At 40.5% G+C, this 14,294-nt stretch overlaps 1 protein-coding gene across 1 annotated transcript; it reads left to right on the forward strand.

Moving 5' to 3' along the window:
* The first annotated feature begins 2,571 nt into the window (after positions 1-2,571).
* ENOSF1 (enolase superfamily member 1) lies at positions 2,572-13,539 on the forward strand. Its single transcript, XM_026122800.2, is given in 10 exon segments — positions 2,572-2,646; positions 3,706-3,758; positions 4,195-4,276; positions 5,395-5,535; positions 6,157-6,198; positions 9,769-9,868; positions 10,238-10,285; positions 10,288-10,354; positions 12,825-12,906; positions 13,429-13,539. Coding segments are annotated over 10 exon segments (801 nt in total).
* Positions 13,540-14,294: the final 755 nt, after the last annotated feature.

Below are 14,294 nucleotides of genomic sequence, written 5' to 3' on the forward strand. Positions count from 1 at the left end.
CTGCTCCTGGTTGCCCTCTTTTGCACATCTGGTCTTGATTCTGCAGTAATACATACATATGCTTAGCTTTAAAATATCACATGAAGTACAGGCGCCACTGACTTCTTGGAGACTGTGCACGTGCTTAATTTTTGCAGGATGGAAAACTATAACAACGGCACATTGCTTAGCACTGAAGTTGATCTGAACATTTCAGAATCACTTTGTGGGAGCTCTAATATTTCTGAGAGAAGATTTTTGGCTAGCCTTGCTTATCAGCTGTCTCTGTGTATGCTCTTCTCTTGATTTTGTCTTTCTTCTTTGTAGATTTTAGTCTGAGATTTTAATCTTTCAACCACTTACCTATCATATATGCTGTTGATCCAGGAGCCAAATCATGTATACTTAGCACATTACTGGATATTAAAAAAAAAAACTTGCTATTTGCACAGAAATTGGCTGTTTGCTCTCTGAGCATAAAAACCTTGGTATGGTGGAGTCCTAGTCCAGAAATTCAGACTGCTGCAGAAGGGTAGATAATACCAGGTACAACGTTGCTGTGGCCATATTTTGATGGCCACAGTCAGACATGCTTGATCTCTGCAGACCTTCTGATCTAATGGGACAGAAGCAGCAAAAAGCTGTAGCTAGCGGTGGAGCTGCCACGTGCACACTCATACACCATGCACCTCGGGGCATCCCACTGCACTATCCTGACTGCACAGCCTGCAGGGGAGAGCCAGCTTGTGTCCCACTGCCTTGGGTCTGCCCGCCTCCACCCTCTCTCACTTCTGCTCCCTTGGACTGATCCTTCCAGATATCCTTCAGCTTGCCAAAATCCAAGAGCATATTACTGTTCCAAAAAGCACATCATCAAAAAATTCACAGCACAGATATCTTAAATATAGGAAGGACATTTTGTATAGTGATAAGTTTCAGCAAGGGGGGTAGACCAGCATTTCAGATAGCTAGTATGAGGCTCACCTTTTTCTTTTTAGTATAAAAATCACACTGACAATATTGCATGCATAATGAAACCAAGGTAAGAGGGATGCTCCAGTCTTAATTATTTAAAGGGAAAGGTGCTGAATGTTCTTGCTTGGGGTTGAGAACCACATTACTTTAGTGTCAGTAATTAATTCTGAGTGTCAAATGGAAACATGTTTGCACATTCTGACACTTCATCAAGAAGCAAAAACCTCGTTCATGTTACCTCCTTTATAGCATCCATCTGGTTCTAACTATTATTTAATTCATTTTGTTTTCCAGCCTCTGTGGAAGTTACTAGTGACATGGTAAGGAAATCTTGTTATATTTCCAATATAAAGGTAATCTGACACTCTTGTTTCTGACTGTATTAAAAAAGAACATGTTTTAGCTTGTGTCCAAACTCTGGAGAACTCTGTTTAGTTTTAAGATGCTCTAAAAGAACCTGTTTTTTTCTGAGAGCAGAAGTGTGCCACCAGGGATGCACCTCTAAGTTAATTTGACATCTGGAATGTGAGACGTGGCTTTCCTGTTTAATTTTTTACTCCTGCCTGGATAGAATTTAAAAGAAAGCTGAAAAGGGCTTATTATCTATTACTGACAGCCATGAACTTAGGCACTTGCTTACATCTTTGCCAGTGCAACGTAGGCTCTGATGAGGTGGTTGGTGGGGAGCGTCTAGAATATGTGCTGTGTCTCAGTTCCCTACTCGCTTAAGAGAAATGGAGAAAAGATTGATAGCCATGCCTCATGCAGCTAGCATTACTTAATCTTTTGTCATCATACTGTTTTATTATGCTATGCTTTTTATTTTATGGCTTATTCTTGAATGAGGAGCTCAAGAAATTGCTATCCTGCATAGAATTCAAATATGTTACTGATGTGCTAACAGAAGCAGCAGCTTATTTAATTCTTCTTCCTTTCAAAGCTGGGCTCTCCTCCTACCTAATCCTTGAGTTGCCTCATCAGCTTCAGCAGTAACTCAGAAATACGCCATCAGTCTGCAGGACTAAGACAGGTCAGAGGGGCAACCCTAGTGATGAAATCTGAAGGAAGAGGAGAAATTGTTCTTCACTGTAATTTCATATTTGTGCTTGTTCCCCTCCAGAAATACACCAAAATGGCTGCTTGGGAAAAAGGAAAGGGATGAGCTTAAACTGATCTGTACCTGATTAAAAGCATTACTCTGCATGTCTTAGAGAATGGGAAAGGGACTGTGTGAGGTGACATGTTGTTTACCAGGATCTTCTCATCCTTCTCCAGGACTGCAAAGTCGGGCATACAGCTTATGCTACACTGGTGACTTTTTACCATATAACTGTTTGTGTCAGGCTAGCAAGGAGATTGTGCTGTTTTCTTCCAAGGAATTTTCTGCGTTGCAATTCTTTTTCACTAAAATAGCCAGGGAGAAGAGGGAGGGGGCTTATTCAGCAAAACTGATCTACTTGATTAAAATTATGGCTTTTAAGGAAAAAAGAAGTCAAAACACCTCGACTCCTTCAGTTTCCACAAAGAACAGTCTTTGACAGACTATTTAACAAAATAACCTTTTGTCCACTAAAAAACAGCCTGACTCGAGAAAATCCTCATGTTTCAGAAGAGCAAATGTTAAAGCATGGATATCCTGCTTACACAACATCCTGTGCCGGGCTGTGCTACTCAGACCAACTGTTAAAACAAGTTTGAATGTTTGATCTCTCAAATACCAAGGTTTTTAAATGGTTTGCGCAGTGGGGAAATGTTAACAGACAGTGATCAATGCTCAGTGCTTGCTTCTAAACACTTAGAAGTTTTTGCTAGACTGAGTGAAAATCTAACTTTGCAGATACATTTTGGGGGTTGAAAGCAGGCCCAATGCCATAATTCTCCCAGTAAGGCAGAGTGCTACAGTCTTGTCTATCATCAAGGGTAGGTACACCCAAGGTATGTGAGTACTGAGAACAAGGTAAGGTAATTAAGGTAACAGAAGTATATTTATGTGGGTATGTTGTGTCGAACAAAGAGCTTGCATGGTTGTAGCTGGGTCAATTTAAACAAGGAGCTTATGCACATAGCAATACTCAGGAAACTGATATGGATTAACCAAAAGAGTGATCCTTAAGAGCATTAATAAAAACACATTAAATCTGTGCCTGAATGGCTATGTCCAGAAGCCCAGTGACCGTAACCTGCAGTAACTCCATCTCTGAGGAATAAGGATGTGTCCTTTGCAGGTAACATGAATCTCAGAAGTTTGATAATGGTTGGTTTCTTCTGGAACATCTGGTTGCCTGGGCTTTGAGGGATACTTTGCAACTGTCAACAGCAGGAGAAATGCCCTCAGTTTCATTTTCAGAGCAGCATTCTTTCTGCCAGAGAGAGTTGCCTGTGCAATGGACTTGTCTTTTTGTGAAATACTGTGAAAGCTTTTGACAGTTTATGGGTGCCAGATTTAGCTAATGCAATTGGGGTTTATATTCCAGGAAATGTATCCCTTAGTGAATCTAGAAGTAGCACTGCAGAGTCGTGGAATGTTCATAGTTGGATTAGAAAAAGTTATCATACATTACGGTTTAGCTAGGTTGAGGAGTTTCGTTCCCTTTTTTCAGCTGGATGTTATTCATATGTCTGATCTCATTTTCCTGATGAGTTTCTGCTACTTCCTAGGAAGAAACTGAAAGTTTATTCTGATTTTGAAAATGTATAAATTAATATTATTATAGATTAATTGTAGTAAAGTTATTTGGAGATTTATAATAGGTGTAATTTTACTTGTGGTCATGCACAGAGGCTTTGAAAGAGGGCTGGACAAGGTACAGTAAATACTTGTCCTGAATGTTACTCTTCTGTGTTTTATGCTTTGATGAACAGATAGACTATATTTTGGCTAACTATTTCATGTTTATGATATGGACAGTCATGTCTTTGCTTCTGTATACCTCTTGGACACATCCCCCCCTTCTACTGCTGCATAAAACTGCATTGCAGGGAAAGAGTAATGGTATGGCAAAGCTGGGGGCTGATGGCAAATGAAAATAACTATGTTTCCATTGATTTATGAAAAAAACATTTTGTCTGTTATTTTCACAGTAGGATGAAGCCTGCTTGTAAGGGAAGAGAAGTAATTTAAAAAAAATCTTTCTATAAGATAGTGATGCTGAAATTGTAAAATCTAGTTTATGCATTCCTGTCTACTGATGCATTAATCTTTCAGAAATGATCTATATCTTGTTCCAAATGTGCATCTAGGTTCAAAGTAAAGGTGGGTGCAGATCTGCAGGATGATATTCATAGATGCAGATTTATACAAAAAATGATTGGCCCTGACAAAATAATGATGAATATCACTTTCTGTTACTGTATGAAGTCATTTTATATTTAAAACTCTGAGACGAAAGATCTCCCATTATGTACACTTATTGGCAAAGAGTTCCTTTCCTTCCTGAAATCCTGAATAATGATGCCAACAAATGCTGACGTACACCGGCAAAGAGCGCTATACATGATCAAGTGTATCTATGACTCAGAATTTCATCCTATATTTTATGTGCCAGAACTTCCATTCAACTCTGGAGGGGAACCCTGCTTGAAGCATTGCCTTCTAAAAGATTTAGAGTGCCTTTTGTATCCAGGAAGGCTTCCAGAGGAGAGCTCGTTAATACTTTTTCTCCAGTGTTTGGCCAAAGGTAAGCTAGAAAACAAAAATTTCTAACTAAAACCATTTGAATGAAAAGAAATAATTCAATGCAAGTCATGCATTTAGATTTAGAAATGTCTGCTTGACTTCATTAACTGCTATATGCTGGATCCTTTGCCTCATGTTTTCCGTGACATGCCACGGTTGTCCATCTGCTCTGGATACTGCAGTGCAGCATGGGACTTCCATGGGTGCCATATATCATGAAATGCCTAATCAGGAACTCTGTGAACACAGGATGGCAGGGACCTAAGAACCTGAAAAGGAACCATGGTGTCATTTCCAGACCAAAATTAATAATTTTCACATGTTCCATTTTTTGAAGGGTTGGGGGAGGGGGGAATTGGCCTTCTTTTGGAGCGAACTGCTGCTTGTGAAACATGTCTTACTTAAATATTACGTTTTCTGTCAAAAAGGTTTTCTGCTGAAAATTTCAGACAGCCATGTCCATGTTTAGGGTGTTTTACTCCAGTATATGCTGACAAGACATTTAGTTCCCTCAGAAGACCCTTCTGTCCTTGCTAACAGCTCCTGATCTGTCTTGTTCAAACCTAGCTTGGGTATTGCTATAGTCATTGCAAGCTCCTAGCATAAACATAGCCAAAAGCGTATGATTCAGACAGAATGTGAAGCCCAGCTTTTAATTTCCTGGATTTTCATCAGTTCATGTCAATTTTTCAGTTCCTTTTATTAGAGTCTGACCAAAAAAGTCAATAGAATCCTGAAGTGCATTTGATTTTTATTTTCCTTACCCCCAGATGCTGGATGCAAACCAGCAAGGGGAAATAAAGAAAGCAGTAGAGTTGGTCACTGAACTACCTCAATTTAAACCCTTATGGATTGAGGAGCCAACTTCTCCAGATGATATTTTGGGACATGCAATCATTGCAAAGGTTGGAAGGCTTATTTTTTTTTATTTCAATAATGACGTAGTGACTCTAGTCTAGAAAACTGTAATATATTGTTTATACTGTTCCTTGACATACTCAGAGTTCAGGTTGAACTAGTTATTTAGAGTCTCATTGAATATATTTGTTACAGGACCTTGACACACATTCTGCACCTGTATTCCCTTAAGTTTAAAGGAACAGTTTGTTGCTAAAACAAGGACTGTCATGCCTGCATGAGGAAGGCAGCCAACATTTAGTTTAAAATGTGCATGGACTTGTTCTAAAATGCATAACTTAATATTTCAATGAAGTTGGAAGTATATCGGTTCAGAGATTGCACTCACAATGTGATGTACTTAGCAGCACTGTTAAAGCCCCACACGTACAGCATGTGCATTTCTTTGGTGCTCCACACACCTTGCTCTATAATTCTTTACGTGTTTGTGCAGCAGAAAAAGCAGAAGAATATCAATAACAATTTTATAGAGTGCGTAACATTTTCTATAAAATGAATAGCAAACGTTATGCTGAATCAATTGTTATTCCATCCTTCATGTTACTGAGTAACTCTATTGGGAATTAAAAACCAGAAGCAAGTCTTGAATGTTTACTATTTCCTTGCAGGCCTTAGCACTGCTAGGAATTAGTGTGGCAACAGCAGAACATGTGAACATGTGTTTAAGTGTTTTTGGCTTTTTCCTAATTACTGTTTATTTAATGTGACTACTACATAACTTTTGAGAGCTGGTGCCAAAACTCCCTTGCATCTCTCACTAGGGAATTAAATACTACAAATTAAAATTACTTGATATCTGTTTCAGCTGTTCCCTAACAAGGGTCCCTGCCTTCAACTTCTCCCCCTGATTCTTTTCTTCCCATACACAATTTCTGTGAACCACCTGCAAATACCTGCTGGGTTTTTTAATTATTTTTATTAGGAGAGTAACTGCTAACATTTTGTATTCTCTGAGCAGTGAGCAATATGAACAAATGCATCTGTGGTCATGATTGTCCATATAACAACTAGAGAAGGAACTCTCTTACAGAGAGTAAGTCCATGCTGCTCAATGGAACGTGCTGTCGCTACGTGAGACAACGTAAAAGTCACCTGGAAGCTCGGTGCAGCACAAGTCTGGACAAATATGGTCTGTGCAGAGCTGCAGGGCTCCTGATCCATGATATCCCCTTTAGCCCGAGGGTAACTAGCACAGCTCCGAGTGCGCTCTGTGGCTCTGGAGTCGATGTGTTTTGCTCAGTACTGCTCTGCGTGTGTAGATATTACCTCCCTGCGACTACATGACAGAGTGTTTATTAGAATGAAAAGGTTCCTGGCTCCTATTCCCGTATCACCACTATTTGTGCTACACTAACTCAACTGTAAGGATTACAATCTCTGAAGATTATTCTGTTAGCAAGTTGTAGTTTATCCTCCTATTTCTGACAGGGATCTGTACAGTATTTCTCTGAGAAATATTCACAAATAAACAACTCAAACCTTGGAAATAGGAAGTTATTTCAGGTTCTTTCTGTTTAGGTCTCAGCTCAGTCATTATTAGGGGCCCAGTCCTAGGGTGTCCTCAATATCCAGCACTTTTGGAAAAACTACAGACTCCGTCTTCAGCTGGTGTCACCTGGGCAGACTCAAGTCTCTTGAAGACCCCAAAGAAATCTAACCTGGCCAGCACAACCCATAGGTTCGACTCATGCTCACTGCTCAAAACAGATGCAGGGGTTGAGATTTTTCCACCAGCTGTCACATCCCCCATTTGGCTTCTCTGCCTGCTTTTGCTCAGGGGAGGCCTAGCAGCGCAGAGGGCTTCAACAGACGGGCCCTGTGACCTCACGCTGGCTCCCAACCCACCATGCCTGCCCTTCCCTCAGGCATGGGCAGCACCTGGTGGCACTGGTCAGGGTCTGGATCAACACAGGGAAGACCATGGCCAGGCACAGCTGCAGCACAGCTGGAGACAGGCATGCCTGGGACATAGCTCCAGGCAGGACTGCAGGCCCTGGGCCAAACTGAAAGGGGGCTGCTGGGCACAGCCAGCTCCCGGGTTGGTTGGGGCCGGTAAGGCCTGTCAGTGCCCTGAGGGCCCTGAGAGCAGCCTCCCCTCCAGCGAGGTGCATTCTCACACCTTACAGAGCTGTGCTCAGACGTGGAGGGTTTTAGTTGCTGTGGGGGACCCAGAGCCAGGGCAGGACAGGGTATGGATCCACCACCTCTGTGGTGGAGAGACAGGTGTAAGGTCAAGCTGGGAGCACCAGCCAGTGAGTCAGGGTCAGGATGAGGCCCAGTGATGGTTACCGGGGTCAGACACAGTCCAGTGATCAGCAGGCAGGTCCGCAGTAATGAGGCAAGGCAAGGTCAGGCCAAGAAGTCATCCATGGGCCCGTGGCTAGGCACAGGCATGGCTGCAACACCAGGTTGCACCTACGGCATAGCTCGGGCAGGGACTGAAGGCCCGTGGGGGAGCGTGTGGTTCCAGGTGGGACTGGTGGGAGTGAGACTTGCTAGTGCACTTGGGGCCCTTGTAGGATCTTTTCAGAGGGAAGTTGTTCTGCTCCATTTTTGGATGTTACATATACAGCTATTTTAAAGGTTTTAAGTAACCTTTCCTTTCTGCCAACAAAACTCCCTACTAGCATTAGTAGCAAGTCACTGCCATCAGCTGTATTTAAATACTTTTCCCATTAAATACTTTTAATGAGTCCAAAGACCTATTTCCAAAACTACTTCCTGGATACATCATCAATAGTGAGGTGTCAACAAACAGAACGGTACCTTTTAGAATACCAGTCTACAACCTAAAGTAGGTTGTTTTTTATTGCACCCATCTTCCTGCCAAGTCTTGACACTAAATCTACAAAGCCAAGCAATGTGAATTAACAAACTCTCGGTTCTCTGGAGCAACTGGAGAGAAATACTGCATTAGCATAGTTTGTCTGCTGCCAGTTTCTCACGCCAAGCCCTGCTATCTACATATTTCATAGCACTTCTTGCTTTCAGCTGTTGTCTGCCAGTAGATAGTACACTCAGTCTGGAGGAGGGGGCGTTGTACAGTGAGCATCTATTCAGATGGGTTTCAATTACCCATTAGAATAGCCCTGCTTTATAAAGGCCAATTCCTGAATGTAGGCTTTACTTTAGGGTTTGTAAAACCTTTTTCTTCTTTTCACTCTAATCTCTAAGAACCACAGAGGCATCTAATGTATTTATCTGCAGAACTCCTCTGTGAATAACGTGAGTGGTGTTATCTTTACTTCAGACATGGGAAATTCATGTGAGGCCTGAACTGATTGAACAACGTACCCGAGATCCAAGCAGAAAATCTGCAGCACAGCTAGAAATGCAATCCTGACTCTTATCCAAGCGTCTTGTCTACAAGGCTATCCCTCATCTGGCTGTGCTGGTCTCCAGGAGAAGGAATGATAGAAAATGGCAGCAGACTCACTGCTATATACACTTCAGCTGCCTCCAAATAGGAATAGCTGTTCATTCACACGGACACCCCAAAGGGACAGTGCTTGAGTGAGCATGCTTAGCTGCGGTCAAGACAGTCCAGTCCCCTGTGCCACCTGAAGTCCCTCCCTGCCTGTGAATACAGAGGCTGCTGCAGTTAGTTAGGTAACCAGAAGGGGTTGAGTTGGCTCGTAAAGGAGCCTCACTCCAAAAAAGATTATGAGGCAAAATGCTCTGAAAGTTTGCATGGTGCAGCAAGTTTCTGGTCCCAGATAGCTGCCACATCAGCTTCACGTAACACTTCTACCACAAAAGTGAGCCATGTTTGCTCAGGTTAAGCTCACTAACTTTGTTCGTAGACTGGAAGAACCACTTTCCCTTGGTATTTTTGCTTCACTTTCACTTATGTGGGTCAACATCCAGTTAAGGGGTAGTAATTTCTAAACTCACTCCAGGAAGACTGGGCTGTTAGGCACAGAGTGATTTTTTCAGTGTGCCTCTGTTCATCCACACTTAGGTCAGACATAACCCTCTTAGTAGTTTAACTTTACAAGCGTAGGCTAATTCTTCTATTTTTTTAATATTGGCAGCATCCTTGAACTTCTCTTCATACAAATTCTCGTGCAATATTTCATGTAAATAATTAAAATAATTTGGATTTATTGAGAAACACAGGAGGGACACTGTACAAATGTTTTGATGTTAGTTGCTGGCAGCTCTTGTAGTATGTTAATTCTAGAGACTTCAGGTCTTAACTTTTTATTTTTCCCTTACAGTGCCAAAACAGAGTGATATTTAAACAGCTCCTACAAGCTAAGTCCCTGACTTATCTCCAAATTGACAGCTGCAGACCAGCAAGCGTGAATGAAAACTTGTGTTGCTGATGGCCAAAAAGTTCCAGAGTAAGGCTCTACAAAACGCTGCAGGAGTGAGAAAATCTCTCTCCCCCCCCCCCCCCCCCCAACTAGTCTGATTAGTTTCTTCATGCTTTTCATTTCTGGGCAAAAGTTTGCATACACTGCTGTAATTCCCTTTGTTTGGTGTTGTGCTATAGGGCTGCACCAGAACACCTTTGATCTCTCAGCACTGGGCACTGTCTTTCTCTAAAGTGAACGTGGCGGGGGGGGGAAGAGTTGCTGTGACTGTTTGTCAGGAGCATTGTTAAAATGCCATGAAACAATGGAGACATCATTGATCTTAATCATTTAGTCATTTCCCCCGTGTTCTTAACTTAATTAAGTACAGGCATTGCTCTGTTTTCAATTCCTGTTTGCCCTCATGCTGGGGGAATTGGCCTTGTGAATTAGTCCACCACTTGAAAATATTTGATTATATCTCAGTATCTGGCAGTCGTGAAAGCAGGTTAGTTATACAGAATACTACCATAGCAATTGACTATGGTGATGGTCATCTTTTTTTCTGACGTTGCTACATGGTGCATCCAGCATGCATTTGCCTTGTTATCCCAGTGGGCTACAAAAGGAAGTTAGAAGTGTGCATTAAAGTTCAAGCAGGTAAAAGTGAACAGTCAGCAGTGTTTTTGAAAAAGCTACTTGAGAACTGGGCTGTGTTCTCTCCCCAGACATTTCACAGCTCCCAGTCACTAGAGTGGCAAACTCAGCAAGCCATATTAACAAACAGGCTATAGATTTGGATGGCAGATCAAGTGCTTGTCTCAAAATTCAGAAACAGTTCCTTCTCTTCTGACCCCTCATCTATTATGATGATGACTCATATTCTCAGTGACATTGAAGTAAGGCCAATTTTGCAACATACTGTAACACATAAAAATAATGTGGGTTATAAAAGTTTGTCTAAGAAAGTAGAACATGGAGTTAGTATCTAAGCAAAGTGATAAGAAATTTATCTTTGCTAGCTGATTGAATTTCCTTTAGGAAGGAGGGAAAAAAGTGGTAGAAGCATGCATTTGGAGGAGGAATGACAGATGAGGAGAAACTCCACAAGGCCAAATTGTGAGGCAGAATAAGTGCAGCAGCCAGCAGGGCAAAACATTATAGATATGCAGAGCTAGTAAGGAACTGAGACTTTACTGTTACCTGTAAAGCTCCTCCAGTCATCATCTGGGAAGCACGAGGGACAAGAAAATGCTGGGACAACTTAGTCATCAGGCAGTAAGTCCAAGAACACCCCCTTCTTTCAATTGGCTTATGCGTTCCTTATACCCATAAGGATCTAACAATGTCCCTAACATGTTTTGTTTAAAATGTTGCTCTGAATACAGTCAGCCTGCAGTCCTACTAGTCATCTTTGCCATCAGTGAACGATCTTTTCACATCCTGCATATTCAGATTTTTTTGTTTGAAAACATAGAAGTCTCATACCTATAGATGTTAAATATGTGGACTTCCAACTTTGCTCACATTAATGTCTGCTGTATAATAAACTGCTTCTACTCTTTTAAATCTTTCCGATCTCTCAAGCAGAGAGATAAATAAATAATAAACTGTCTTGGACTTGTTAAGTTACAAACTTCATTTCTACCACTGCTGTCAGTAGTAAATTGTGCTGATACAGGGGAACAATTATGTTTAGTTAATTCATATACTGAAAAGCAGCAGCCCCTCCAGAGCTATATATATTACTCTATTGCTTACCATGATTAAGTATGCTCTGTATGCCCATAGACTAATTTGAGACTGGACCATTTGTCACATTGCATAAGGGCAATACTTAAAAAGGGTTTTTTTTTTTTTTAATTTTCCTTATAATTGGACTAACTCTCTTATTTTATGAAAAGAAGTAAATGATTCCCCTTCTAACTTCTTTCTCTTTGGTGGTAAATATTCCTGTGCTGGTTAATTTCTTTGAGACTGCTAATTCTCATTAGCCAAACCTTGAGACCACCACTTTGTTTCTTGTCCTCTCTATCTACACTTGCTAAAATGCCCTGCAGACTCCAGCTTATCTGAAGTGTTACATAAAGTGGTTTCCAATAAAAGGAACTTAACTTGCTAAATGCAGGAACAATTGTTAGGTGAATTTGCAACCTAATCTGTTTTCTTGTACCTTAAAGGTCTGTAAATATGCAAAACAATCTTTAACTTACAGAAATGCACACATGATAATAAGGTTGCTGTCAACCTAAAGCTGGGAAATATCATTAATACAGATGGCACCTGGAATATCAGAACTAGATGACCTAAAAAGATAGACTACTAGAGATGGGATAGACTACTAGAGATGGGGTAAATTCTTACTGTAAGGAACATACGACCTGGTTTTCAGGTCTAGTAACAAGAACATTTGCTACTGTCTGTGAGCTCAGTATTTGAAAGAAAACAAGACATGAGTTTGTTACTTAATTACACGTTGGCTCCTGAGCATCCATTTAATGCAGCCTCAGAAAAAAGATGTAGGTTTGATCTTTCAGGTATCAAGCAAGGTTCTGGTATTATCTCAGCGGAAACAGCATGTACAGTCTCATCATCTCTGTTAAAGGAAGATGAACTGAGCAGGTACTGAGGAGAACCTGTCTAATAAGCAGTAGCTTATTTACGTTTGATGTACTTAGAGAAGGTAACGATAGCCTCTTTCTGCAATTTTCTTGTGCTGGACTAAATGTTGGAACAACAATTTAAGCTTTAAAAGTCCTACTGGTTAGAATTCAGAATAAAATTTGTCTTCTAGGATTAATTTCATGAGTACGTTTTCGGTAGTATCCAAGGGCAGAAAGACATTAGTTCTACAGTAAAGGTTGATTGCTCTATGTAAGGAGGTATAGGAAACTGTTGCCTGGGTAGCAGGGATTAGACTGGTGCCTGAAGAGCATCCTTTAGTTGTGACATACTTGAGCTCCATTTTTTTTTCCCAGGATGTGTGAATTTGTAGATCACCTTCATAAACACTTCAAATATCCTACCGTAATCAAGAATGCTTCCTACATGCCGCCTCAGGTATGCTGTCTTAACCGTACACACAAAGGAAAGTATCTCCATCACAAACAATGAAAGATTTTGAAAATCTTAAAATATAAAGCAAATGTTTCACATGCTCTTCAGTACACTAACACTGAAAAAAGGGATGGTGGATGCATTATTACACTGAACAAAGTGGTAGGCTTATTAATTATACCTTCTAAATGCAAAGTGTAAAACTGAATGAAAGGAGCATAACCTAGTCAGAATTTAGTCCTAGGAATGTCTCCAGGTCTGTCTAATAGTTTATGTTGCTCACTTACATAGCAAACATAAAGGTATTAAGAGTGTGCCCTCAACATCTGTTATGCCTATAACTCTAACCAGACAATAAGGATAGGGTAAGACGGAGAAGATGACTCCCACTGGCCTTTTCCATAGGCTCAAAGGAGGATACAAATTCATACTTCAATCCTGAGCAACGAAAGAAAATTGTTACCCAGTTGCAAAATATATTTTCACTTTCTACCCAATGTCAAAAAAACATTCTGATCTGTAAAGGGTACTGGCTATTCCACTGAAATGAAAAAACATTCTGCAAGAAACTATCAGTTTCCAGAGGGAGAAGTCTGGCAGAAGCACCTTTCAATCCAAAAGGCACAGCAGCATTGACTTACTTAACCTCACAAGATTTTAGTTGAAAGGTAAACTCTTCAAACTTACTTTTAGAGCATGCAGAATCACACAAGGTGGTGCTACAAAAAGTTTCATCTGAAGATGAGTGCTTCTGTATAGTGAAGGATTTGCAAATAACTTTGATGCAAAATATGTTTCTGAAAGTTATGATCAGTTTAGAAAAATGCAACAATCCTCTTATACTCAGGCCCCTGAATGAACTGAATCAAATCCCACTGTTTATTAAATTCTTAGAATTCACTCAAATCAAACAATTTTGCCATATTTACCATTATCTACTGACTCTAAAAATTTATCAACAGCTATTTTGAATAAAAATTACCATACATTCCTCTGTGTGTTAAAATATATACTGAATATGTCATGTCTGAATATTAACTGTAACCTATCCACAACTGAATTTCTGAAGAAGAATTTTGTATGGACTGAAGTTACTGGAAAAGTTGCAAGGACAAGAAGAGACAAAAGCTGAATTCTGCTAAGATTTAATCCATAGGCTCAAATCCTACAAGCGCTTCTACTGCTAAACTTTTACTGCTCCAGGATGTAAAACTAGTTTGTATGTTTATGGGATCTGGACTTGAATGATGAGTGATGTGGCTTATTTATCATTCATATACATACAGATGGTTTGCTGCAAGGCAGACAGATTGTTGCTAATGCTACCTGTAACCTAGGTTTAACTACAGCTCTGTTTGATTTGTATCAAATTCATCATTCATGTAGGGTTA

This window comes from Dromaius novaehollandiae, chromosome 2 (genome assembly GCF_036370855.1).
Source record: "Dromaius novaehollandiae isolate bDroNov1 chromosome 2, bDroNov1.hap1, whole genome shotgun sequence".
Classification (NCBI taxonomy): domain Eukaryota; kingdom Metazoa; phylum Chordata; class Aves; order Casuariiformes; family Dromaiidae; genus Dromaius; species Dromaius novaehollandiae.